General features: G+C 47.8%; 1 protein-coding gene across 1 annotated transcript in view; it reads right to left on the bottom strand.

Annotated features, from left to right (window-relative positions):
• The window catches only part of LOC115161073 (casein kinase I), a 74,546-nt gene that overhangs the window by 36,886 nt on the left and 11,296 nt on the right, over positions 1-26,364 (bottom strand). The window contains exon 2 of the mRNA XM_029712178.1: positions 9,047-9,157. Within this exon, the coding sequence (XP_029568038.1) occupies positions 9,047-9,157 (111 nt within the window). The remainder of the gene's footprint in view (positions 1-9,046; positions 9,158-26,364) is intronic.

The raw sequence follows: 26,364 nt of genomic DNA on the forward strand, positions 1-26,364 counted from the left end.
ATATATTAAGCAGCAGAATGTACAGTGTCCATCTAAGGACCTGTAGGGTCACTCAGCACTAAATAGCCTGTCTGTATCCCATATGGCACCCTATTCCCTATATAGTGCACTCATTTTGATTAGACCACTATGGGCCCTGGTCAAAAGTAGTGCATTATAAAGGGAATAGAGTGCCATAGAGCTCTGGTCAAAATTAGTGCACTATAAAGGGAAATAGGGTGCCATATGGGACAGAACTCGAGTCTAAAATAGCTTCCTCCCATCTGGTTCTGTTCCAGGACCTGGGATGTATTCATTGGGGTAAAACCTACCAAAACATATTGCAACAACAATGTTGTGTTTCTTATTGGACAAGTTCAGGTAGTCCCTCCATGTTTCAGTCCATTTCCTACCGTAGAGCAATATGTGTATTGACCCAGTGGTCAGTAGGATAATGGGGACTATGGTGTGTATTGACCCAGTGGTCAGTAGGATAATGAGGACTATGGTGTGTATTGACCCAGTGGTCAGTAGGATAATGGGGACTATGGTGTGTATTGGGGACTATGGTGTGTATTGACCCAGTGGTCAGTAGGATAATGAGGACTATGGTGTGTATTGACCCAGTGGTCAGTAGGGTATTGGGGACTATGGTGGGTATTGGGGAATATGGTGTGTATTGACCCAGTGGTCAGTAGGATAATGGGGACTATGGTGGGTATTGGGGACTATGGTGTGTATTGACCCAGTGGTCAGTAGGATAATGGGGACTATGGTGTGTATTGACCCAGTGGTCAGTAGGATAATGGGGACTATGGTGTGTATTGACCCAGTGGTCAGTAGGATAATGGGGACTATGGTGTGTATTGACCCAGTGGTCAGTAGGATAATGGGGACTATGGTGTGTATTGACCCAGTGGTCAGTAGGGTAATGAGGACTATGGTGTGTATTGACCCAGTGGTCAGTAGGATAATGGGGACTATGGTGGGTATTGGGGACTATGGTGTGTATTGAGCCAGTGGTCAGTAGGGTAATGGGGACTATGGTGTGTATTGACCCAGTGGTCAGTAGGGTAATGGGGACTATGGGGATAATAATGAGGGTCGTGCAGCACTGCATCATCTCTTTTTGATCATATAATACAACATGGCTGTGCTTTGTTCTTGCTGCTACACCGGAGGCTCATTTTACCACGCACACACACTGTATGAATATTCATGAGCTGGAGGATGGAGGGATGGTGCCCCAGAGAAGAGGAATGCAGCGAGCGACTCTGCCCCTCCCCCACGCCTCCCTCCTTCCGTCGATTCCCCCATCTCCTCCCCAGGCACACACACCATCTGGCCAGAGAGAGGGAGGGAGGGAGGGAGGGAGGGAGGGAGGGAGGGAGGGAGGGAGGGAGGGAGGGAGGGAGGGAGGGAGGGAGGGAGAGAGGGAGAGAGAATGAGAGAGAGCAGATAAAAGGAGAGATTAAACTAAAGAGGAAAGGGGTCAAAAAAGAGAACGGCAAAAGAGAAGAGAGATGACAGAGAGAAGAGGGGAGATGACAGACAGAAGAGGGGAGATGACAGAGAGAGAGAAAGGATAGAGGAGAGAGATGACAGAGAGAGAGAGAGGATAGAGGAGAGATGACAGAGAGAGAGAAAGGATAGAGGGGAGATGACAGAGAGAGAGAAAGGATAGAGGAGAGAGATGACAGAGAGAAAGGATAGAGGGGAGAGATGACAGAGAGAGAGAAAGGATAGAGGAGAGAGATGACAGAGAGAGAGAAAGGATAGAGGAGAGAGATGACAGAGAGAGAGAAAGGATAGAGGAGAGAGATGACAGAGAGAGAGAAAGGATAGAGGAGAGAGATGACAGAGAGAGAGAAAGGATAGAGGAGAGAGATGACAGAGAGAGAGAAAGGATAGAGGAGAGAGATGACAGAGAGAGAGAAAGGATAGAGGAGAGAGATGACAGAGAGAGAGAAAGGATAGAGGGGAGATGACAGAGAGAAGAGGGGAGATGACAGACAGAAGAGGGGAGATGACAGAAAGGATAGAACCAATGATGGAGCGATCGAGAGGTGAGGGGATTGGTGGAGGAGGGGAGCAGTGAAAAAAGAAGGATATATATAGGGCACGAACGAATGAGACCCACGGGGCTCCAGGAACCCAGGTTATCGCTCCATCCTGTCCCAATGTCAGAGCACCCTGCTGGGGCAACACTCCAGGGGTGAGGGGCTGGAGGGCTGTGGTGGGGATAAGCCTGTTACTGGGAGTGCAGGCTGTTACACACACAAAAGCTTGCACTTGCACACACCGCATGGGGGAAACACACCTTTAAACAACACACACCTTGGAGGGGGAAACACACCATTAAACAACACACACCCTGGAGGGGGGGGAAACACACCTTTAAACAACACACACCCTGGAGGGGGGGGAAACACACCATTAAACAACACACACCCTGGAGGGGGGGTGAAACACACCTTTAAACAACACACACCCTGGAGGGGGGGGGGAACACACCATTAAACAACACACACCCTGGAGGGGGGGGAAACACACCATTAAACAACACACACCCTGGAGGGGGAAACACACCATTAAACAACACACACCCTGGAGGGGGGGGGAAACACACCTTTAAACAACACACACCCTGGAGGGGGGGAACACACCATTAAACAACACACACCCTGGAGGGTGGGGGAACACACCATTAAACAACACACACCCTGGAGGGGGGGAAACACACCATTAAATAACACACACCCTGGAGGGGGGGGGGGAAACACACCATTAAACAACACACCTTGGAGGGTGAAACCCCACTTTAAATGACACACTGGTCAGTGGGACTAGGACACACATGCACAGAGGATCCGGACTGACTGAACGGCCAGGGTAAAGGTCACGGAGGATCCGGACTGACTGAACGGCCAGGGTAAAGGTCACAGAGGATCCGGACTGACATAGCGGTGAGACTGAATGTAAATGTAGACAGGGTTAACCCCAGGGCTAACTGGCTCTGTCCTGTTACTCAGCTAATAACCTCAGGACAGGGCTAACCTGGCTCTGTCCTGTTACTCAGCTAATAACCTCAGGACAGGGCTAACTGGCTCTGTCCTGTTACTCAGCTAATAACCTCAGGACAGGGCTAACTGGCTCTGTCCTGTTACTCAGCTAATAACCTCAGGACAGGGCTAACCTGGCTCTGTCCTGTTACTCAGCTAATAACCTCAGGACAGGGCTAACTGGCTCTGTCCTGTTACTCAGCTAATAACCTCAGGACAGGGCTAACTGGCTCTGTCCTGTTACTCAGCTAATAACCTCAGGACAGGGCTAACTGGCTCTGTCCTGTTACTCAGCTAATAACCTCAGGACAGGGCTAACCTGGCTCTGTCCTGTTACTCAGCTAATAACCTCAGGACAGGGCTAACCTGGCTCTGTCCTGTTACTCAGCTAATAACCTCAGGACAGGGCTAACCTGGCTCTGTCCTGTTACTCAGCTAATAACCTCAGGACAGGGCTAACCTGGCTCTGTCCTGTTACTCAGCTAATAACCTCAGGACAGGGCTAACCTGGCTCTGTCCTGTTACTCAGCTAATAACCTCAGGACAGGGCTAACCTGGCTCTGTCCTGTTACTCAGCTAATAACCTCAGGACAGGGCTAACTGGCTCTGTCCTGTTACTCAGCTAATAACCTCAGGACAGGGCTAACCTGGCTCTGTCCTGTTACTCAGCTAATAACCTCAGGACAGGGCTAACCTGGCTCTGTCCTGTTACTCAGCTAATAACCTCAGGACAGGGCTAACCTGGCTCTGTCCTGTTACTCAGCTAATTACAATGAGAAGAAGGAAAACCCACACTCACTGGAATACTTCAGCAGTTGACCTGTCTGGGCTAGGGGGCAGTATTTTCACGGCCGGATAAAAAACGTACCCGATTTAAACTGGTTACTACTCTTGTCCAGAAACGAGAATATGCATATTATTAGTAGATTTGGATAGAAAACACTAAAGTTTCTAAAACTGTTTGAATGGTTTCTGAGTATAACAGAACTCATATGGCAGGAAAAACCTGAGAAAATTCCAAGCAGGGAGGGGCCTGTCTGAGAATTTGTAGTTATTTTGATTCTCTATCGAAACTACAGTATCTCTGGGGTTACGTAGCACTTTCTAAGGCTTCCATTGGCTCTCTAAAGCCTACAGAAAGCGGATTGAGGCGTCTCCTGTCTCTGGGCAGAGTATAGTAGCTCAGTTTCTCAGTGGTCTGCCTGGGGACAAAGAGATTGGATATGCGCATTCACGAGACCACGCTGTTTTTTATTTTCCTCTTTGAATGAATACACTATTGTCCTGTTTGAATATTATCGCTATTTTACGAGAAAAATACCACAAAAATGTATTTTAAACAGCGTTTGACATGCTTCTAAGTACAGTAATGGAACATTTTGCATTTTTTGGTCTCGAAATGCGCTCGCGCGTTACCCTTTAGATCATGACCTGATGGCACAAACAAAATGGAGGTATTTGGACATAACTATGGATTATTTGGAACAAAAACAACATTTCTTGTGGAAGTAGCAGTCCTGGGAGTGCATTCTGACGAAGATCAGCAAAGGTAATACCATTATTCGAATACTAATTCTGAGTTTAGTGTGCCCCGAAGTTGGCGGGTGTCAAATTAGCTAGCCGTGATGGCTGAGCTATGTACTCAGAATATTGCAAAATGTGCTTTCACCGAAAAGCTATTTTAAAATCTGACACCGCGATTGCATAAAGGAGTTCTGTATCTATAATTCTTTAAATAATTGTTATGTATTTTGTCAACGTTTATGATGAGTAATTTAGTAAATTCACCGGAGGTTTTCGGTGGGGATACATTTTCTGAACATCACACGCCAATGTAAAAAGCTGTTTTTTGATATAAATATGAACTTGATTGAACAAAACATGCATGTATTGTATAACATAATGTCCTAGGAGTGTCATCTGATGAAGATCATCAAAGATTAGTGCTTCATTTAGCTGTGGTTTGGGTTTCTGTGACATATATGCTTGCTTGGAAAATGGCTGTGTGATTATTTTGGGCTATGTACTTTCCTAACATAATCTAATGTTTGGTTTTGCTGTAAAGCCTTTTTGAAATCGGACAATGTGGTTAGATTAACGAGAGTTTTATCTTTAAAATGGTGTAAAATAATCGTATGTTTGAAAAATTGAAATTATTGTATTTGAGGTTTTTGTATTTCGCGCCACGCTGTTCCACTGGCTGTTGAATAGAGTGGGACGGTAGCCCATAGAGGTTAAATGTATTTTAGCAGCAGCAGAGGTCAACAACACATTAAAACTGCAACAGTATTCCAGTGAGTACAGGGTTTCCTTTCTATTTTGAAGTCTTTCTGATAGCCCACTACAGGCTGTTTGATGGGAGCAAGCCGTCGACTTTTTCACCTCAGCTATTTACACCACACTCTCCATCTACACCAGGATCAATAGGTCAGGCCTGGACTAGAGCCATCTGGCAGACGGGGTCAGAGAACTGGAGTGAATGGAGGGGGGTGGGTAAGGGGATTGGATTATTATTTAAGTTAGGGGAGTGATTGGGGTAAAGAGGGGTGAGAGGACTGTATATAAGAGGGATGTGTTGAGATGAGTGAATGTAGTTAGATAAGTAGCAGTACATTAAAGGATGGTGTGTTCTGGTATGGACCCAGCACAGTGCAGCACAATGCAGGGCGGTTACAAGTCTGATATAGGATAAGAATTGGTAGAGTGACCAAAACACCAGTTACAGGGATATACACTACATGACCTGTGGCTCAGTTGGTAGAGCATGGTGTTTGCAACGCCAGCATGGTGTGCGCAACGCCAGGGTTGTGGGTTCGATTCCCACGGGGGGCCAGTACAACAAAAATGCATGAAATGAAATGTATGCATTCACTACTGTAAGTCGCTCTGGATAAGAGCGCCTGCTAAATGACTAAAATGTAAAAATGTAAATGACCAAAAGTGTCAAAGATCTCATTCCAAAATCCTGGGTATTAATATGGAGTTGTTCCCCACTTTGCTGCTACAACAGCCTCCACTCTTCTGGGAAGGCTTTCCACTAGATGTTGGAACATTGCTGCTACAACAGCCTCCACTCTTCTGGGAAGGCTTTCCACTAGATGTTGGAATATTGCTGCTACAACAGCCTCCACTCTTCTGGGAAGGCTTTCCACTAGATGTTGGAACATTGCTGCTATAACAGCCTCCACTCTTCTGGGAAGGCTTTCCACTAGATGTGGGAACATTGCTGCTATAACAGCCTCCACTCTTCTGGGAAGGCTTTCCACTAGATGTGGGAACATTGCTGCTATAACAGCCTCCACTCTTCTGGGAAGGCTTTCCACTAGATGTTGGAACATTGCTGCTATAACAGCCTCCACTCTTCTGGGAAGGCTTTCCACTAGATGTTGGAACATTGCTGCGGGGACTTGCTTCTATTCAGCCACAAGAGCATTATTGAGGTCGGGCACTGATGTTGGACGATTAGGCCTGGCTCGCAGTCGACGTTCCAATTTATTCCAAAGGTGTTTGATTGGGTTGAGGTCAGGGCTCTGTCAAGTTCTTCCACACCGATCTCTGCAAACCATTTCGGTATGGACCTTGCTTTGTGCCCGGAGGCATTGTCATGCTGAAACAGGAAAGGGCCTTCCCAAAACTGTTGCAACAAAGTTGGAAGCACAGAATCGTCTAGAATGTCATTATATGCTGGATTGTTAAGATTTCCCTTCACTGGAAGTCAGGGACCTAGTCCAAACCATGAAAGCAGCCCCCAGTCCAATGCAGGTAGCGTTCTCCTGGCATCCTCCAAACCCAGATTCGTCCATCGGACTGCCAGATGGTGAAGCGTGATTCATCCCCCCAAAGAAAGCATGTCCACTGCCGCAAAGTCCAATGGCGGCGAGCTTCAAACCACTCAAGCCGACGCTTGACATTGCACATGGTGATCTTAGGCTTGTATGTGGCTGCTCGGCCATGCAAACTCATTTCATGAAGCTCCCGACGAACAGTTCTTGTGCGGACGTTGCTTCCAGAGGCAGTTTGGAACTCAGCAGTGAGTGTTGCAACCGAGGACTGGCGATTCTTAAGAGCGACGAGCTTCAGAACTCTGCGGTCCTGTTCTGTGAGCTTGTGTGGCCTACCACTTTGCGGCTGAGCCGTTGATGCTCCTGGACGTTTCCACTTCACAATAACAGCACTTACAGTTAACCAGGGCAGCTCTAGCAGGGCAGAAGTTTGATGAACTGACTTGTTGGAAAGGTGGCATCGTATGACGGTGCCACGTTGAAAGTCACTGAGCTGTTCAGTACGGGCCATTGTGTGCTCGATTTGTCCACCTACTTTGAGTAGATAAGAGCTGGTAGCATGACCACTAGGCCAGTTACAGGAGTGATCTAGATGAGAGCTGGTAGGATGACCACTAGGCCAGTTACAGGAGTGATCTAGATGAGAGCTGGTAGGATGACCACTAGGCCAGTTACAGGAGTGATCTAGATGAGAGCTGGTAGCATGACCACTAGGCCAGTTACAGGAGTGATCTAGATGAGAGCTGGTAGCATGACCACTAGGCCAGTTACAGGAGTGATCTAGATGAGAGCAGGTAGGATGACCACTAGGCCAGTTACAGGAGTGATCTAGATGAGAGCTGGTAGGATGACCACTAGGCCAGTTACAGTGATCTAGATGAGAGCTGGTAGGATGACCACTAGGCCAGTTACAGTGATCTAGATGAGAGCTGGTAGGATGACCACTAGGCAAGTTACAGGAGTGATCTAGATGAGAGCTGGTAGGATGACCACTAGGCCAGTTACAGGAGTGATCTAGATGAGAGCTGGTAGCATGACCACTAGGCCAGTTACAGGAGTGATCTAGATGAGAGCTGGTAGGATGACCACTAGGCCAGTTACAGGAGTGATCTAGATGAGAGCTGGTAGCATGACCACTAGGCCAGTTACAGGAGTGATCTAGATGAGAGCTGGTAGGATGACCACTAGGCCAGTTACAGGAGTGATCTAGATGAGAGCTGGTAGCATGACCACTAGGCCAGTTACAGGAGTGATCTAGATGAGAGCTGGTAGCATGACCACTAGGCCAGTTACAGGAGTGATCTAGATGAGAGCTGGTAGGATGACCACTAGGCCAGTTACAGGAGTGATCTAGATGAGAGCTGGTAGCATGACCACTAGGCCAGTTACAGGAGTGATCTAGATGAGAGCTGGTAGGATGACCACTAGGCCAGTTACAGGAGTGATCTAGATGAGAGCTGGTAGGATGACCACTAGGCCAGTTACAGGAGTGATCTAGATGAGAGCTGGTAGGATGACCACTAGGCCAGTTACAGGAGTGATCTAGATGAGAGCTGGTAGGATGACCACTAGGCCAGTTACAGGAGTGATCTAGATGAGAGCTGGCAGGATGACCACTAGGCCAGTTACAGGAGTGATCTAGATGAGAGCTGGTAGGATGACCACTAGGCCAGTTACAGGAGTGATCTAGATAAGCGCTGGTAGGATGACCACTAGGCCAGTTACAGGAGTGATCTAGATGAGAGCTGGTAGGATGACCACTAGGCCAGTTACAGGAGTGATCTAGATGAGAGCTGGTAGGATGACCACTAGGCCAGTTACAGGAGTGATCTAGATGAGAGCTGGTAGATGACCACTAGGCCAGTTACAGTGATCTAGATGAGAGCTGGTAGGATGACCACTAGGCCAGTTACAGGAGTGATCTAGATGAGAGCTGGTAGGATGACCACTAGGCCAGTTACAGGAGTGATCTAGATGAGAGCTGGTAGGATGACCACTAGGCCAGTTACAGGAGTGATCTAGATGAGAGCTGGTAGGATGACCACTAGGCCAGTTACAGGAGTGATCTAGATGAGAGCTGGTAGCATGACCACTAGGCCAGTTACAGTGATCTAGATGAGAGCTGGTAGGATGACCACTAGGCCAGTTACAGGAGTGATCTAGATGAGAGCTGGTAGGATGACCACTAGGCCAGTGGGACAGATGGATGGTGTAGTGTCGTACCTCCTCCCTGCATCATCTTGTAGATCTTGCTCTCGATGTGGAGCTGCGGGTGTTTGGTCTTCACACATTCTAGCTTGATGGCCACCTCCTCTCCTACTGAGATATCAGTACCTAGAGAGAAATACAAACAGATTACATATTAACACTCAGAACTGGTCAACCTTTCCATTGACTATCTTAAGAAACATTGCAGGATTCCTTAAGAAACTGGATTCGTTACCGAACAAGTCTTACACTACAACATCACGAAATGGAAATATTCACAGACCAGATGTTGTAGCCGAATTACACGCACAGGATCATAGGGCTCACTCATACATCCACACCACAGGCTCATAGACTCACTCATACATCCACACCACAGGCTCATAGACTCACTCATACATCCACACCACAGGATCATAGGGCTCACTCATACATCCACACCACAGGATCATAGGGCTCACTCATACATCCACACCACAGGATCATAGGGCTCACTCATACATCCACACCACAGGATCATAGGGCTCACTCATACATCCACACCACAGGCTCATAGACTCACTCATACATCCACACCACAGGCTCATAGACTCACTCATACATCCACACCACAGGATCATAGGGCTCACTCATACATCCACACCACAGGATCATAGGCTCACTCATACATCCACACCACAGGATCATAGGGCTCACTCATACATCCACACCACAGGATCATAGGGCTCACTCATACATCCACACCACAGGATCATAGGGCTCACTCATACATCCACACCACAGGATCATAGGGCTCACTCATACATCCACACCACAGGATCATAGGGCTCACTCATACATCCACACCACAGGATCATAGGGCGCACTCATACATCCACACCACAGGCTCATAGACTCACTCATACATCCACACCACAGGATCATAGGGCTCACTCATTCACGAGATATATATATATATATAAGTTTGAGAAAATCAAGATGAGTTTTAGGCCTTATCGCCTAGCCCTATGGTCAAAAGTTTGGACACACCAACACATTCAAGGGTTTATGATTAATTGTTTTTATAAAACACAGACACATATGTGATACTGTAATGCACGCGAGACAAATTGGGCATTCATTTTCCAGAATCAATGTTCATTGATACTCCTGTTGCAGTAGCGTCTGCTCTGCTCTCAATCTGAGGAGTTGAGACATAAACAGGGTATGGTTTGAAAGATTAACTTCTCTATTACAGTACAATAATGTCTCAATGTGGTGTGGTGTCCACCGCTTGTCAGAGAGGAAGGAGTGATCTCTCATTATTGGTTGTTGTGAGTGACAGGGGGAGGGGCTTGGTAGCAGGGGCTTGGGGTGTGTATGTAAACTATAGAGGAAGATGAGAAGCATGAGGTTTCACTCTCGCCAAAATCTGTCCAAAAATAAGACCAATGCGTTTCTATGCGCTTATTTTGGACCTAAGCTTGTCGCCTGCCTTTCAGCCTTTGGGACAACGACTCCCATTGTTAGGGTGGAGACATGAGCATCTCGTCACATTATCCAGATCTCTGGTGTAAATGGGAAGGTGCACAGCAGAGAAGGAGCGAACGAGACCAAGAAGACATGAGAAAAAGCGGACATAAACACTCATAAAAATGAAAAATACTAAAATGTTTGATTCTGCAATACAGGTAGTGGGGAATATCACGCAAAAACAGTAATTTGAATTAATTTGATATATTGCCCAGCCCGACAGCATCATCACATTATAATCCACTTCATTAGAAAACAAATGCCTCGATCAGCTTTACTCATCAGTAAATGTATGAGCAGCCCAAGCCATCCCAGTGTCAATCAAACACGGCCCTACAGAGACACATCCTGTCCATGATTAAACCATCTCAGTTCCTGCTGAAAACACATCCTGTCCGTGATTAAACCATCTCAGTTCCTGCTGAAAACACATCCTGTCCATGATTAAACCATCTCAGTTCCTGCTGAAAACACATCCTGTCCATGATTAAACCATCTCAGTTCCTGCTGAAAACACATCCTGTCCATGATTAAACCATCTCAGTTCCTGTTGAAAACACATCCTGTCTGTGATTAAACCATCTCAGTTCCTGCTGAAAACACATCCTGTCTGTGATTAAACCATCTCAGTTCCTGCTGAAAACACATCCTGTCCATGATTAAACCATCTCAGTTCCTGTTGAAAACACATCCTGTCTGTGATTAAACCATCTCAGTTCCTGCTGAAAACACATCCTGTCTGTGATTAAACCATCTCAGTTCCTGCTGAAAACACATCCTGTCCATGATTAAACCATCTCAGTTCCTGTTGAAAACACATCCTGTCTGTGATTAAACCATCTCAGTTCCTGCTGAAAACACATCCTGTCCATGATTAAACCATCTCAGTTCCTGTTGAAAACACATCCTGTCTGTGATTAAACCATCTCAGTTCCTGCAGAAAACACATCCTGTCTGTGATTAAACCATCTCAGTTCCTGCTGAAAACACATCCTGTCTGTGATTAAACCATCTCAGTTCCTGCAGAAAACACATCCTGTCCGTGATTAAACCATCTCAGTTCCTGCTGAAAACACATCCTGTCTGTGATTAAACCATTTCAGTCCCTGCTGAAAACACATCCTGTCCATGATTAAACCATCTCAGTTCCTGTTGAAAACACTCCTGTCTGTGATTAAACCATCTCAGTTCCTGCTGACAACACATCCTGTCTGTGATTGGCTGTCTGAGTCATGAGCACCAACTCTACCACCTACTCTCTTTTACAGTCTCTCCATCCCTCCCTTTCGCTGTCTTTCTTTCTCCCCCCCTTTCCCTAGTCTCTCTATAACTCTGTGCCTCCTCCTCCCCCTCCCCCCATCTTCTGGCATGGCTGTAGGAGAGTGGGATCCCTCAGTATTCATCGTCACCAACTTGTTACGACAGCATTCCCTAAATAACCAACGGTGCAAAACAATAACACTGCTTCTCAGCACTCATCCTTCCTAATGTTCATGGACAGATGGGTGACAACACTATCTGTCATCCTTCCTAATGTTCATGGACAGATGGGTGACAACACCATCTCTCAAGCATCCAACAAAAATCTCTGTTCTCGACCCATTCATCAACAACATCCGTGGGTCTGGTTCAATAAGCACCAAACTAAAGCTAAAGGTCAGAAATGGAGAGTGACTATCTAAGCAGCTATACAGTGGTGTGTCCTAATGAACATGACCCTGGTGTAACCCTGGTGTGACCCCCACCCCAAGATCCATATAAGGATGGGGGAGGGAGGGGGTATTTAAATCCCCCTGGAGGTCCCTTCCACCTCCCCCTGGTCCAATCCCACTCGAGGTCCCACCCCCCTGGTCCAATCCCACTCGAGGTCCCCTCCCCCTGGTCCAATCCCACTCGAGGTCCCCTCCCCCTGGTCCAATCCCACTCGAGGTTCCCTCCCCCTGGTCCAATCCCACTCGAATCGAACCCACAACCCTGGTCCCACCCCCCTGGTCCAATCCCACTCGAGGTCCCCTCCCCCTGGTCCAATCCCACTCGAGGTCCCCTCCCCCTGGTCCAATCCCACTCGAGGTCCCTTCCTCAACCCTGGTCCAATCCCACTCGAGGTCCCTTCCTCAACCCTGGTCCAATCCCACTCGAGGTCCCCTCCCCCTGGTCCAATCCCACTCGAGGTCCCTTCCTCAACCCTGGTCCAATCCCGCTGGAGGACATGCACGAATACTGTGGTTGGCCAAGAGTCACTTGTGTCAATAATTCAGCTGATTTTCCTGATACAATTATAAACAGAGGGCTTCACTTCTCCCATCATATTACAGGGGGCTGTTTCTTCATACTAAACAGAAGTTGAATGAACTGGAAAAGAGTGTCTTCTAATTGACTCAAATTTTGATGTAAAAGTGCATCAGCATTATAGGGAAATCAATCCTTTGTAAATTTTCTGAACACAAGTGCAGAGAGAGGCCCAGCTCCAAAACAAGTTGTGTTATTTTACATTTACAGTCTAGTCATTTAGCAGACGCTCTTATCCAGACCAACTTACAGTAGTGAATGCATACATTTCATACATTTTTTTCTCTGTAGTGGTCCCCCGTGGGAATCGAACCCACAACCCTGGCGTTGCAAACAGGGACAGGTCAGCATCCTCCTGGTACGGCCTGTGTAATGTTATGGACAGCATCCTCCTGGTACGGCCTGTGTAATGTTATGGACAGGTCAGCATCCTCCTGGTACGGCCTGTGTAATGTTATGGACAGGATCCTCCTGGTACGGCCTGTGTAATGTTATGGACAGGATCCTCCTGGTACGGCCTGTGTAATGTTATGGACAGGTCAGGATCCTCCTGGTACGGCCTGTGTAACGTTATGGACAGGTTCCTCCTGGTACGGCCTGTGTAACGTTATGGACAGGTTCCTCCTGGTACGGCCTGTGTAATGTTATGGACAGGTCAGGTTCCTCCTGGTACGGCCTGTGTAATGTTATGGACAGGTCAGCATCCTCCTGGTACGGCCTGTGTAATGTTATGGACAGGTCAGCATCCTCCTGGTACGGCCTGTGTAATGTTATGGACAGGATCCTCCTGGTACGGCCTGTGTAATGTTATGGTCAGCATCCTCCTGGTACGGCCTGTGTAATGTTATGGTCAGCATCCTCCTGGTACGGCCTGTGTAAATGGGACTAGTTCCTCTGTTAGGGGTGTAACAACTCTATACATGTTAGTAACCCTGCTAGTATCGACATGACGGGTTAAATCAAAATCAAATCAAAATCAAATCAAATCAAATGTATTTATATAGCCCTTCTTACATCAGCTGATATCTCAAAGTGCTGTACAGAAACCCAGCCTAAAACCCCAAACAGCAAGCAATCGTCAATGTGGGTTAGTTAGTAACCCTGCTAGTATTGCTGTCAATGTGATCCCTCAGTCTTTTTGACACATTCAGTTACGAGAAAATATTGAAGCAAAATGCAGTTAATTCTGTAGACCTCACCAATGGGAGGAACCAGTGATTTCCATTCCATGCAGACATAAATCTGAATAATTTGTATTGAAGGAACCAGTGATTCCCATTCCAGGCAGCCATATTTAGAATCGTTTGTATTGAAGGAACCAGTGATTCCCATTCCAGGCAGCCCTATTTAGAATCGTTTGTATTGAAGGAACCAGTGATTCCCATTCCAGGCAGCCATATTTAGAATCGTTTGTATTGAAGGAACCAGTGATTCCCATTCCAGGCAGCCATATTTAGAATCGTTTGTATTGAAGGAACCAGTGATTCCCATTCCAGGCAGCCATATTTAGAATCGTTTGTATTGAAGGAACCAGTGATTCCCATTCCAGGCAGCCCTATTTAGAATTGTTTGTATTGAAGGAACCAGTGATTCCCATTCCAGGCAGCCCTATTTAGAATCGTTTGTATTGAAGGAACCAGTGATTCCCATACCAGGCAGCCATATTTAGAATCGTTTGTATTGAAGGAACCAGTGATTCCCATTCCAGGCAGCCATATTTAGAATTGTTTGTATTGAAGGAACCAGTGATTCCCATTCCAGGCAGCCCTATTTAGAATCGTTTGTATTGAAGGAACCAGTGATTCCCATTCCAGGCAGCCCTATTTAGAATCGTTTGTATTGAAGGAACCAGTGATTCCCATACCAGGCAGCCCTATTTAGAATCGTTTGTATTGAAGGAACCAGTGACTCCCATTCCAGGCAGCCATATTTAGAATCGTTTGTATTGAAGGAACCAGTGATTCCCATTCCAGGCTGCCCTATTTAGAATCGTTTGTATTGAAGGAACCAGTGATTCCCATTCCAGATAAACATACATTTGAATCGTTTGCATTGAGGGGCCTGAATAGACTGACAAACATGTACAACTCAACAATGACAAACTATTCCCACTACATAACATAGACCTACTAAAATGTACCCTACATTAACCACTACCCCCTTCATAACACACACACAGTGGGAGGGCTGCAGGGGTTTATGGGTATCCATCATGGTGTCTCAACGCTCCATTGGACATACCACCATCCCATTTCCATCTAAATGGAGCTTCTCTGTTGTTCAGGGGAGGGACAGGACACAGACACGACACAGACACAGACAGACACGACACAGACACAGACAGACACGACACAGACACACCACTGAATAGCTTGTCACATTCTGCTGCACTCAGGCTATGCTCTCACACACACACACACACACACACACACACACACACACACACACACACACACACACACACACACACACACACACACACACACACACACACACACACACACACACACACACACACACACACACACACACACACACACACACACACGCTCTTAAGCTACGCACATGCACAAAACTATAAACACACACAGACAACACTGCCTTCAGCATCGCTATCAAAAAGGAAAGGACTCTCTCTCAGTTCACAGTATATTAGCATAATGGTTGTGACGGTTTAAGTCTAGACGTTCAGATCTCCCCTACTCACATCAGGCGAGGCTAGCTAGGTTCACGCTCTGGCTGCAGAGCAACAGGCCTCTCTCCCTCGCCTCAGAAACACGCCTGCTCTTTTCAGATCCAGAGCATTCAGTCTATGTAGTGTGTATATATGAACAGGCCAACTAGCAAGTTTTGGTTGGGAAACACAGAAAGGTGCAACAGCATATAACACCAATCACACAAACATGCTGTTCTGCTTCAAGGCTCCAACTCATCAACATCAAAAGACCTGGTCTCTCTCTCTCTCTATAAACACAATGCCTGGAAATAAACTACACAGATTTCACTCTGTCTACACAAACAGGCCTGCCCTGTGGCCAACCACGCTTGTGAAACACAGAAACATGCAACAGAACAAGAACACCTCTCCTTTAGCTCCAACTCATGAAGAAGAAAGGCTAAGAGGTTAGACACGCTCTCGCTATAAACACAAAACAGTCAGGGTGTGGGTTATCTTGGCTAGGGATTCTGTAGGCATGAAGAGGATGTGAGACACCGTTTTAGGGGAGCCAGTCAGGGTGTGGATTATCTTGGCTAGGGATTCTGTAGGCATGAAGAGGATGTGAGACACCGTTTTAGGGGAGCCAGTCAGGGTGTGGGTTATCTTGGCTAGGGATTCTGTAGGCATGAAGAGGACGTGAGACACCGTTTTAGGGGAGCCAGTCAGGGTGTGGATTATCTTGGCTAGGGATTCTGTAGGCATGAAGTGAACGTGAGACACCGTTTTAGGGGAGCCAGTCAGGGTGTGGGTCATCTTAATAGGAATGTGATACGTCTTGACACATTGAGCAGGGAACGCTCCCCTTCTACTCCTACCCATACCGCAGGAGTGTGTGTGTAGACGTGCTCAGACATCCCTTAAGGAATCAAACCAGGAACTAGTTACAACCTGACCGATTGAAGCAATAAGGCCCGAGGAGGTGTGGTATGTGACCAATATACCACGGCTAAGGACTGTTCTCAGGCTCGACGCAGCAATATACCACAACCCCCGAGGTGCTTTATAGCTATTATAAACTGGTTACCAACCGAATTAACAGTACAAATAAATGGGTTCCTGCTGTGGTGGTGGTGTAATATAATGGGTTCCTGTGGTGGTGGTGGTGTAATATAATGGGTTCCTGCTGTGGTGGTGGTGGTGTAATATGATGTGTTCCTGCTGTGGTGGTGGTGGTGTGTAATATAATGGGTTCCTGTGGTGGTGGTGGTGGTGTAATATAATGGGTTCCTGCTGTGGTGGTGGTGTGTAATATAATGGGTTCCTGCTGTGGTGGTGGTGGTGGTGTAATATAATGGGTTCCTGCTGTGGTGGTGGTGGTGGTGTAATATAATGGGTTCCTGCTGTGGTGGTGGTGGTGGTGTAATATAATGGGTTCCTGCTGTGGTGGTGGTGGTGTGTAATATAATGGGTTCCTGCTGTGGTGGTGGTGGTGTGTAATATAATGGGTTCCTGCTGTGGTGGTGGTGGTGTGTAATATAATGGGTTCCTGCTGTGGTGGTGGTGGTGGTGTGTAATATAATGGGTTCCTGCTGTGGTGGTGGTGTGTAATATAATGGGTTCCTGCTGTGGTGGTGGTGTGTAATATAATGGGTTCCTGCTGTGGTGGTGGTGTAATATAATGGGTTCCTGCTGTGGTGGTGGTGGTGGTGTAATATGATGGGTTCCTGCTGTGGTGGTGGTGGTGTAATATAATGGGTTCCTGCTGTGGTGGTGGTGGTGGTGTAATATAATGGGTTCCTGCTGTGGTGGTGGTGGTGGTGTAATATAATGGGTTCCTGTGGTGGTGGTGGTGTGTAATATAATGGGCTCCTGCTGTGGTGGTGGTGGTGTGTAATATAATGGGTTCCTGCTGTGGTGGTGGTGGTGGTGTAATATAATGGGTTCCTGCTGTGGTGGTGGTGGTGGTGTAATATAATGGGTTCCTGCTGTGGTGGTGGTGGTGGTGTAATATAATGGGTTCCTGCTGTGGTGGTGGTGGTGTAATATAATGGGTTCCTGCTGTGGTGGTGGTGGTGGTGTAATATAATGGGTTCCTGCTGTGGTGGTGGTGGTGTAATATAATGGGTTCCTGCTGTGGTGGTGGTGGTGGTGGTGGTGTAATATAATGGGTTCCTGCTGTGGTGGTGGTGGTGGTGGTGGTGTAATATAATGGGTTCCTGCTGTGGTGGTGGTGGTGTGTAATATAATGTGTTCCTGCTGTGGTGGTGGTGGTGTAATATAATGGGTTCCTGCTGTGGTGGTGGTGGTGGTGGTGGTGTAATATAATGGGTTCCTGCTGTGGTGGTGGTGGTGGTGTAATATAATGGGTTCCTGCTGTGGTGGTGGTGGTGGTGTAATATAATGGGTTCCTGCTGTGGTGGTGGTGGTGTAATATAATGGGTTCCTGCTGTGGTGGTGGTGGTGGTGTAATATAATGGGTTCCTGCTGTGGTGGTGGTGGTGTAATATAATGGGTTCCTGCTGTGGTGGTGGTGGTGGTGGTGGTGTAATATAATGGGTTCCTGCTGTGGTGGTGGTGGTGGTGGTGGTGTAATATAATGGGTTCCTGCTGTGGTGGTGGTGGTGTGTAATATAATGTGTTCCTGCTGTGGTGGTGGTGGTGTAATATAATGGGTTCCTGCTGTGGTGGTGGTGGTGGTGGTGGTGTAATATAATGGGTTCCTGCTGTGGTGGTGGTGGTGGTGTAATATAATGGGTTCCTGCTGTGGTGGTGGTGTAATATAATGGGTTCCTGCTGTGGTGGTGGTGTAATATAATGGGTTCCTGCTGTGGTGGTGGTGGTGGTGTAATATAATGGGTTCCTGCTGTGGTGGTGGTGGTGTGTAATATAATGGGTTCCTGTGGTGGTGGTGGTGTAATATGATGGGTTCCTGCTGTGGTGGTGGTGTAATATAATGGGTTCCTGCTGTGGTGGTGGTGTGTAATATAATGGGTTCCTGCTGTGGTGGTGGTGTAATATAATGGGTTCCTGCTGTGGTGGTGGTGGTGGTGTAATATAATGGGTTCCTGCTGTGGTGGTGGTGGTGGTGTAATATAATGGGTTCCTGCTGTGGTGGTGGTGGTGTAATTTAATGGGTTCCTGCTGTGGTGGTGGTGGTGTGTAATATAATGGGTTCCTGCTGTGGTGGTGGTGGTGTAATATAATGGGTTCCTGCTGTGGTGGTGGTGTGTAATATAATGGGTTCCTGCTGTGGTGGTGGTGTGTAATATAATGGGTTCCTGCTGTGGTGGTGGTGGTGGTGTGTAATGTAATGGGTTCCTGCTGTGGTGGTGGTGGTGGTGTAATATAATGGGTTCCTGCTGTGGTGGTGGTGTAATATAATGGGTTCCTGCTGTGGTGGTGGTGTGTAATATAATGGGTTCCTGCTGTGGTGGTGGTGGTGGTGTAATGTAATGGGTTCCTGCTGTGGTGGTGGTGGTGGTGGTGGTGGTGTAATGTAATGGGTTCCTGCTGTGGTGGTGGTGTAATATAATGGGTTCCTGCTGTGGTGGTGGTGTAATATAATGGGTTCCTGCTGTGGTGGTGGTGGTGGTGTGTAATATAATGGGTTCCTGCTGTGGTGGTGGTGTAATATAATGGGTTCCTGCTGTGGTGGTGGTGGTGGTGTAATGTAATGGGTTCCTGCTGTGGTGGTGGTGGTGGTGTAATATAATGGGTTCCTGCTGTGGTGGTGGTGTGTAATATAATGGGTTCCTGCTGTGGTGGTGGTGGTGGTGTAATATAATGGGTTCCTGCTGTGGTGGTTGTGTAATGTAATGGGTTCCTGCTGTGGTGGTGGTGGTGGTGTAATATAATGGGTTCCTGCTGTGGTGGTGGTGGTGTAATATAATGGGTTCCTGCTGTGGTGGTTGTGTAATGTAATGGGTTCCTGCTGTGGTGGTGGTGGTGGTGTAATGTAATGGGTTCCTGCTGTGGTGGTGGTGGTGGTGTATTATAATGGATTCCTGCTGTGGTGGTGGTGGTGTAATATAATGGGTTCCTGCTGTGGTGGTGGTGTGTAATATAATGGGTTCCTGCTGTGGTGGTGTAATATAATGGGTTCCTGCTGTGGTGGTGTAATATAATGGGTTCCTGCTGTGGTGGTGGTGGTGGTGGTGTAATGTAATGGGTTCCTGCTGTGGTGGTGGTGGTGGTGGTGTAATATAATGGGTACCTGCTGTGGTGGTAGTGGTGGTGTAATATAATGGGTTCCTGCTGTGGTGGTGGTGGTGGTGTAATATAATGGGTTCCTGCTGTGGTGGTGGTGGTGGTGTAATATAATGGGTTCCTGCTGTGGTGGTGGTGGTGTAATATAATGGGTTCCTGCTGTGGTGGTGGTGGTGGTGTGTAATATAATGGGTTCCTGCTGTGGTGGTGGTGTAATATAATGGGTTCCTGCTGTGGTGGTGGTGGTGGTGTGTAATATAATGGGTTCCTGCTGTGGTGGTGGTGGTGTGTAATATAATGGGTTCCTGCTGTGGTGGTGGTGTAATATAATGGGTTCCTGCTGTGGTGGGGGTGTAATATAATGGGTTCCTGCTGTGGTGGTGGTGTAATATAATGGGTTCCTGCTGTGGTGGTGGTGGTGTAATGTAATGGGTTCCTGCTGTGGTGGTGGTGTGTAATATAATGGGTTCCTGCTGTGGTGGTGGTGGTGGTGTAATATAATGGGTTCCTGCTGTGGTGGTGTAATGTAATGGGTTCCTGCTGTGGTGGTGGTGGTGGTGTAATATAATGGGTTCCTGCTGTGGTGGTGGTGGTGTGTAATATAATGGGTTCCTGCTGTGGTGGTGGTGTGTAATATAATGGGTTCCTGCTGTGGTGGTGGTGGTGTGTAATATAATGGGTTCCTGCTGTGGTGGTGGTGGTGTAATATAATGGGTTCCTGCTGTGGTGGTGGTGGTGGTGTAATATAATGGGTTCCTGCTGTGGTGGTGGTGGTGGTGTAATATAATGGGTTCCTGCTGTGGTGGTGGTGGTGGTGTAATATAATGGGTTCCTGCTGTGGTGGTGGTGGTGGTGTAATATAATGGGTTCCTGCTGTGGTGGTGGTGGTGGTGTAATATAATGGGTTCCTGCTGTGGTGGTGGTGGTGGTGTAATATAATGGGTTCCTGCTGTGGTGGTGGTGGTGTAATATAATGGGTTCCTGCTGTGGTGGTGGTGGTGTAATATAATGGGTTCCTGCTGTGGTGGTGGTGGTGGTGGTGGTGTAATATAATGGGTTCCTGCTGTGGTGGTGGTGGTGGTGTAATATAATGGGTTCCTGCTGTGGTGGTGGTGGTGGTGTAATTTAATGGGTTCCTGCTGTGGTGGTGGTGGTGTGTAATATAATGGGTTCCTGCTGTGGTGGTGGTGGTGTAATATAATGGGTTCCTGCTGTGGTGGTGGTGGTGGTGGTGTAATATAATGGGTTCCTGCTGTGGTGGTGGTGTGTAATATAATGTGTTCCTGCTGTGGTGGTGGTGGTGTAATATAATGGGTTCCTGCTGTGGTGGTGGTGGTGTAATATAATGGGTTCCTGCTGTGGTGGTGGTGGTGTAATGTAATGGGTTCCTGCTGTGGTGGTGGTGGTGGTGTAATATAATGGGTTCCTGCTGTGGTGGTGGTGTAATATAATGGGTTCCTGCTGTGGTGGTGGTGTAATATAATGGGTTCCTGCTGTGGTGGTGGTGGTGGTGTAATGTAATGGGTTCCTGCTGTGGTGGTGGTGGTGGTGGTGGTGGTGGTGTAATGTAATGGGTTCCTGCTGTGGTGGTGGTGTAATATAATGGGTTCCTGCTGTGGTGGTGGTGTAATATAATGGGTTCCTGCTGTGGTGGTGGTGGTGGTGGTGGTGTGTAATATAATGGGTTCCTGCTGTGGTGGTGGTGTAATATAATGGGTTCCTGCTGTGGTGGTGGTGGTGGTGTAATGTAATGGGTTCCTGCTGTGGTGGTGGTGGTGGTGTAATATAATGGGTTCCTGCTGTGGTGGTGGTGGTGTGTAATATAATGGGTTCCTGCTGTGGTGGTGGTGGTGTGTAATATAATGGGTTCCTGCTGTGGTGGTTGTGTGTAATATAATGGGTTCCTGCTGTGGTGGTGGTGTGTAATATAATGGGTTCCTGCTGTGGTGGTGGTGTGTAATATAATGGGTTCCTGCTGTGGTGGTGTAATATAATGGGTTCCTGCTGTGGTGGTGGTGGTGGTGTAATGTAATGGGTTCCTGCTGTGGTGGTGGTGGTGGTGTAATGTAATGGGTTCCTGCTGTGGTGGTGGTGGTGGTGGTGTAATATAATGGGTACCTGCTGTGGTGGTAGTGGTGGTGTAATATAATGGGTTCCTGCTGTGGTGGTGGTGGTGGTGTAATATAATGGGTTCCTGCTGTGGTGGTGGTGGTGGTGTAATATAATGGGTTCCTGCTGTGGTGGTGGTGGTGGTGTGTAATATAATGGGTTCCTGCTGTGGTGGTGGTGTAATATAATGGGTTCCTGCTGTGGTGGTGGTGGTGGTGTGTAATATAATGGGTTCCTGCTGTGGTGGTGGTGGTGTGTAATATAATGGGTTCCTGCTGTGGTGGTGGTGTAATATAATGGGTTCCTGCTGTGGTGGGGGTGTAATATAATGGGTTCCTGCTGTGGTGGTGGTGTAATATAATGGGTTCCTGCTGTGGTGGTGGTGGTGTAATGTAATGGGTTCCTGCTGTGGTGGTGGTGTGTAATATAATGGGTTCCTGCTGTGGTGGTGGTGGTGTAATGTAATGGGTTCCTGCTGTGGTGGTGGTGTGTAATATAATGGGTTCCTGCTGTGGTGGTGGTGGTGGTGTAATATAATGGGTTCCTGCTGTGGTGGTGGTGTGTAATATAATGGGTTCCTGCTGTGGTGGTGGTGGTGGTGTAATGTAATGGGTTCCTGCTGTGGTGGTGGTGGTGGTGTAATATAATGGGTTCCTGCTGTGGTGGTGGTGTGTAATATAATGGGTTCCTGCTGTGGTGGTGGTGTGTAATATAATGGGTTCCTGCTGTGGTGGTGGTGGTGTGTAATATAATGGGTTCCTGCTGTGGTGGTGGTGGTGTGTAATATAATGGGTTCCTGCTGTGGTGGTGGTGTAATATAATGGGTTCCTGCTGTGGTGGTGGTGGTGGTGTAATATAATGGGTTCCTGCTGTGGTGGTGGTGTAATGGGTTCCTACTGTGGTGGTGGTGGTGTAATATAATGGGTTCCTGCTGTGGTGGTGTAATATAATGGGTTCCTGCTGTGGTGGTGGTGTAATATGATGGGTTCCTGCTGTGGTGGGGGTGTAATATAATGGGTTCCTGCTGTGGTGGTGGTGGTGTAATGTAATGGGTTCCTGCTGTGGTGGTGGTGGTGTAATGTAATGGGTTCCTGCTGTGGTGGTGGTGGTGTAATATAATGGGTTCCTGCTGTGGTGGTGGTTGTGTAATATAATGGGTTCCTGCTGTGGTGGTGGTTGTGTAATATAATGGGTTCCTGCTGTGGTGGTGGTGTGTAATATAATGGGTTCCTGCTGTGGTGGTGGTGGTGTGTAATATAATGGGCTCCTGCTGTGGTGGTGGTGGTGGTGTAATATAATGGGTTCCTGCTGTGGTGGTGGTGTGTAATATAATGGGTTCCTGCTGTGGTGGTGGTGTGTAATATAATGGGTTCCTGCTGTGGTGGTGGTTGTGTAATATAATGGGTTCCTGCTGTGGTGGTGGTGTGTAATATAATGGGTTCCTGCTGTGGTGGTGGTGTGTAATATAATGGGTTCCTGCTGTGGTGGTGGTGTGTATTATAATGGGTTCCTGCTGTGGTGGTGGTGGTGTGTAATATAATGGGTTCCTGTTGTGGTGGTGGTGGTGTGTAATATAATGGGTTCCTGCTGTGGTGGTGGTGGTGTAATATAATGGGTTCCTGCTGTGGTGGTGGTGGTGGTGGTGTAATATAATGGGTTCCTGCTGTGGTGGTGGTGGTGTAATATAATGGGTTCCTGCTGTGGTGGTGGTGGTGGTGGTGTAATATAATGGGTTCCTGCTGTGGTGGTGGTGGTGGTGGTGTAATATAATGGGTTCCTGCTGTGGTGGTGGTGGTGTAATATAATGGGTACCTGCTGTGGTGGTGGTGGTGGTGTGTAATATAATGGGTACCTGCTGTGGTGGTAGTGGTGGTGTAATATAATGGGTTCCTCCTGTGGTGGTGGTGGTGGTGTAATATAATGGGTTCCTCCTGTGGTGGTGGTGGTGGTGTAATATAATGGGTTCCTGCTGTGGTGGTGGTGGTGGTGTGTAATATAATGGGTTCCTGCTGTGGTGGTGGTGGTGGTGTGTAATATAATGGGTTCCTGCTGTGGTGGTGGTGGTGTGTAATATAATGGGTTCCTGCTGTGGTGGTGGTGTAATATAATGGGTTCCTGCTGTGGTGGTGGTGGTGTGTAATATAATGGGTTCCTGCTGTGGTGGTGGTGGTGTAATATAATGGGTTCCTGCTGTGGTGGTGGTGGTGTAATGTAATGGGTTCCTGCTGTGGTGGTGGTGTAATATAATGGGTTCCTGCTGTGGTGGTGGTGGTGTAATATGATGGGTTCCTGCTGTGGTGGTGGTGGTGTAATATAATGGGTTCCTGCTGTGGTGGTGGTGGTGTGTAATATAATGGGTTCCTGCTGTGGTGGTGGTGGTGTAATATAATGGGTTCCTGCTGTGGTGGTGGTGGTGGTGTAATATAATGGGTTCCTGCTGTGGTGGTGGTGGTGTAATATAATGGGTTCCTGCTGTGGTGGTGGTGGTGTAATATAATGGGTTCCTGCTGTGGTGGTGGTGGTGTAATATAATGGGTTCCTGCTGTGGTGGTGGTGGTGGTGTGTAATATAATGGGTTCCTGCTGTGGTGGTGGTGGTGGTGTAATATAATGGGTTCCTGCTGTGGTGGTGGTGGTGTAATATGATGGGTTCCTGCTGTGGTGGTGGTGTAATATGATGGGTTCCTGCTGTGGTGGTGGTGTGTAATATAATGGGTTCCTGCTGTGGTGGTGGTGGTGGTGGTGTAATATAATGGGTTCCTGCTGTGGTGGTGGTGGTGGTGGTGTAATATGATGGGTTCCTGCTGTGGTGGTGGTGTGTAATATAATGGGTTCCTGCTGTGGTGGTGGTGGTGTAATATAATGGGTTCCTGCTGTGGTGGTGGTGGTGGTGTAATATAATGGGTTCCTGCTGTGGTGGTGGTGTAATATAATGGGTTCCTGCTGTGGTGGTGGTGGTGTGTAATATAATGGGTTCCTGCTGTGGTGGTGGTGGTGGTGTGTAATATAATGGGTTCCTGCTGTGGTGGTGGTGGTGTGTAATATAATGGGTTCCTGCTGTGGTGGTGGTGGTGTAATATAATGGGTTCCTGCTGTGGTGGTGGTGTGTAATATAATGGGTTCCTGCTGTGGTGGTGGTGGTGTAATGTAATGGGTTCCTGCTGTGGTGGTGGTGTGTAATATAATGGGTTCCTGCTGTGGTGGTGGTGTAATATAATGGGTTCCTGCTGTGGTGGTGGTGGTGGTGTAATATAATGGGTTCCTGCTGTGGTGGTGGTGTGTAATATAATGGGTTCCTGCTGTGGTGGTGGTGGTGTAATATAATGGGTTCCTGCTGTGGTGGTGGTGGTGGTGGTGGTGTAATATAATGGGTTCCTGCTGTGGTGGTGGTGGTGGTGGTGGTGTAATATAATGGGTTCCTGCTGTGGTGGTGGTGGTGTGTAATATAATGGGTTCCTGCTGTGGTGGTGGTGGTGTGTAATATAATGGGTTCCTGCTGTGGTGGTGGTGTGTAATATAATGGGTTCCTGCTGTGGTGGTGGTGGTGTAATGTAATGGGTTCCTGCTGTGGTGGTGGTGGTGGTGTGTAATATAATGGGTTCCTGCTGTGGTGGTGGTGGTGGTGTAATATAATGGGTTCCTGCTGTGGTGGTGGTGGTGTAATATAATGGGTTCCTGCTGTGGTGGTGGTGGTGGTGGTGTAATATAATGGGTTCCTGCTGTGGTGGTGGTGTAATATAATGGGTTCCTGCTGTGGTGGTGGTGGTGTAATATAATGGGTTCCTGCTGTGGTGGTGGTGGTGGTGGTGTAATATAATGGGTTCCTGCTGTGGTGGTGGTGTAATATAATGGGTTCCTGCTGTGGTGGTGGTGTAATATAATGGGTTCCTGCTGTGGTGGTGGTGGTGGTGTAATATAATGTGTTCCTGCTGTGGTGGTGGTGTGTAATATAATGGGTTCCTGCTGTGGTGGTGGTGGTGGTGTAATATAATGGGTTCCTGTGGTGGTGGTGGTGGTGTAATATAATGGAGAGGAGGGAAGAGGAGAGCTGGAAAGAGAGGGGAGAGAAGGACAGAGGAGGAGATGGAGTGTGTTGAGGGTAACTGAAGCTGGTATGACAGTTTGTTTCACTGTGTGAAATGGACAGGAGTGTTACACCAATTAACTGGCTAACAAAACCCCTCTTATTTCTCAACACTGAGTTGCTTATTTCAAGAAGTGTAGAAAGTAGAGCTTTCTTCAGCCAGCCAGATCCACAGTCTCTCCACTCCTCTCTCCCTTCCTCCCTTTCCTCTCTCTTCATAGTCTGGAGGCAGCTGGCCCTTATTTATCCCCCAACCCCCCTAGACTCTTCCCTGTCCCCGCTTATCTCTCACTGTTCTGGGCCTCAGTCGGGGTGATGGCTGGGGGGGGGGGGGCAGAGGGGCTGGATAGACTATGTGCAATCATGTCATCCATGCGTAGAGGAACACAGAGATCCACAGGGCTGGATGGTAATCAGAGCCTATAGCATGTCATGTTACGCTATCAGTGAGGAGAGGGAGGGGAACTCCAAAGTC

This window comes from Salmo trutta, chromosome 1 (genome assembly GCF_901001165.1).
Source record: "Salmo trutta chromosome 1, fSalTru1.1, whole genome shotgun sequence".
Taxonomy (NCBI): domain Eukaryota; kingdom Metazoa; phylum Chordata; class Actinopteri; order Salmoniformes; family Salmonidae; genus Salmo; species Salmo trutta.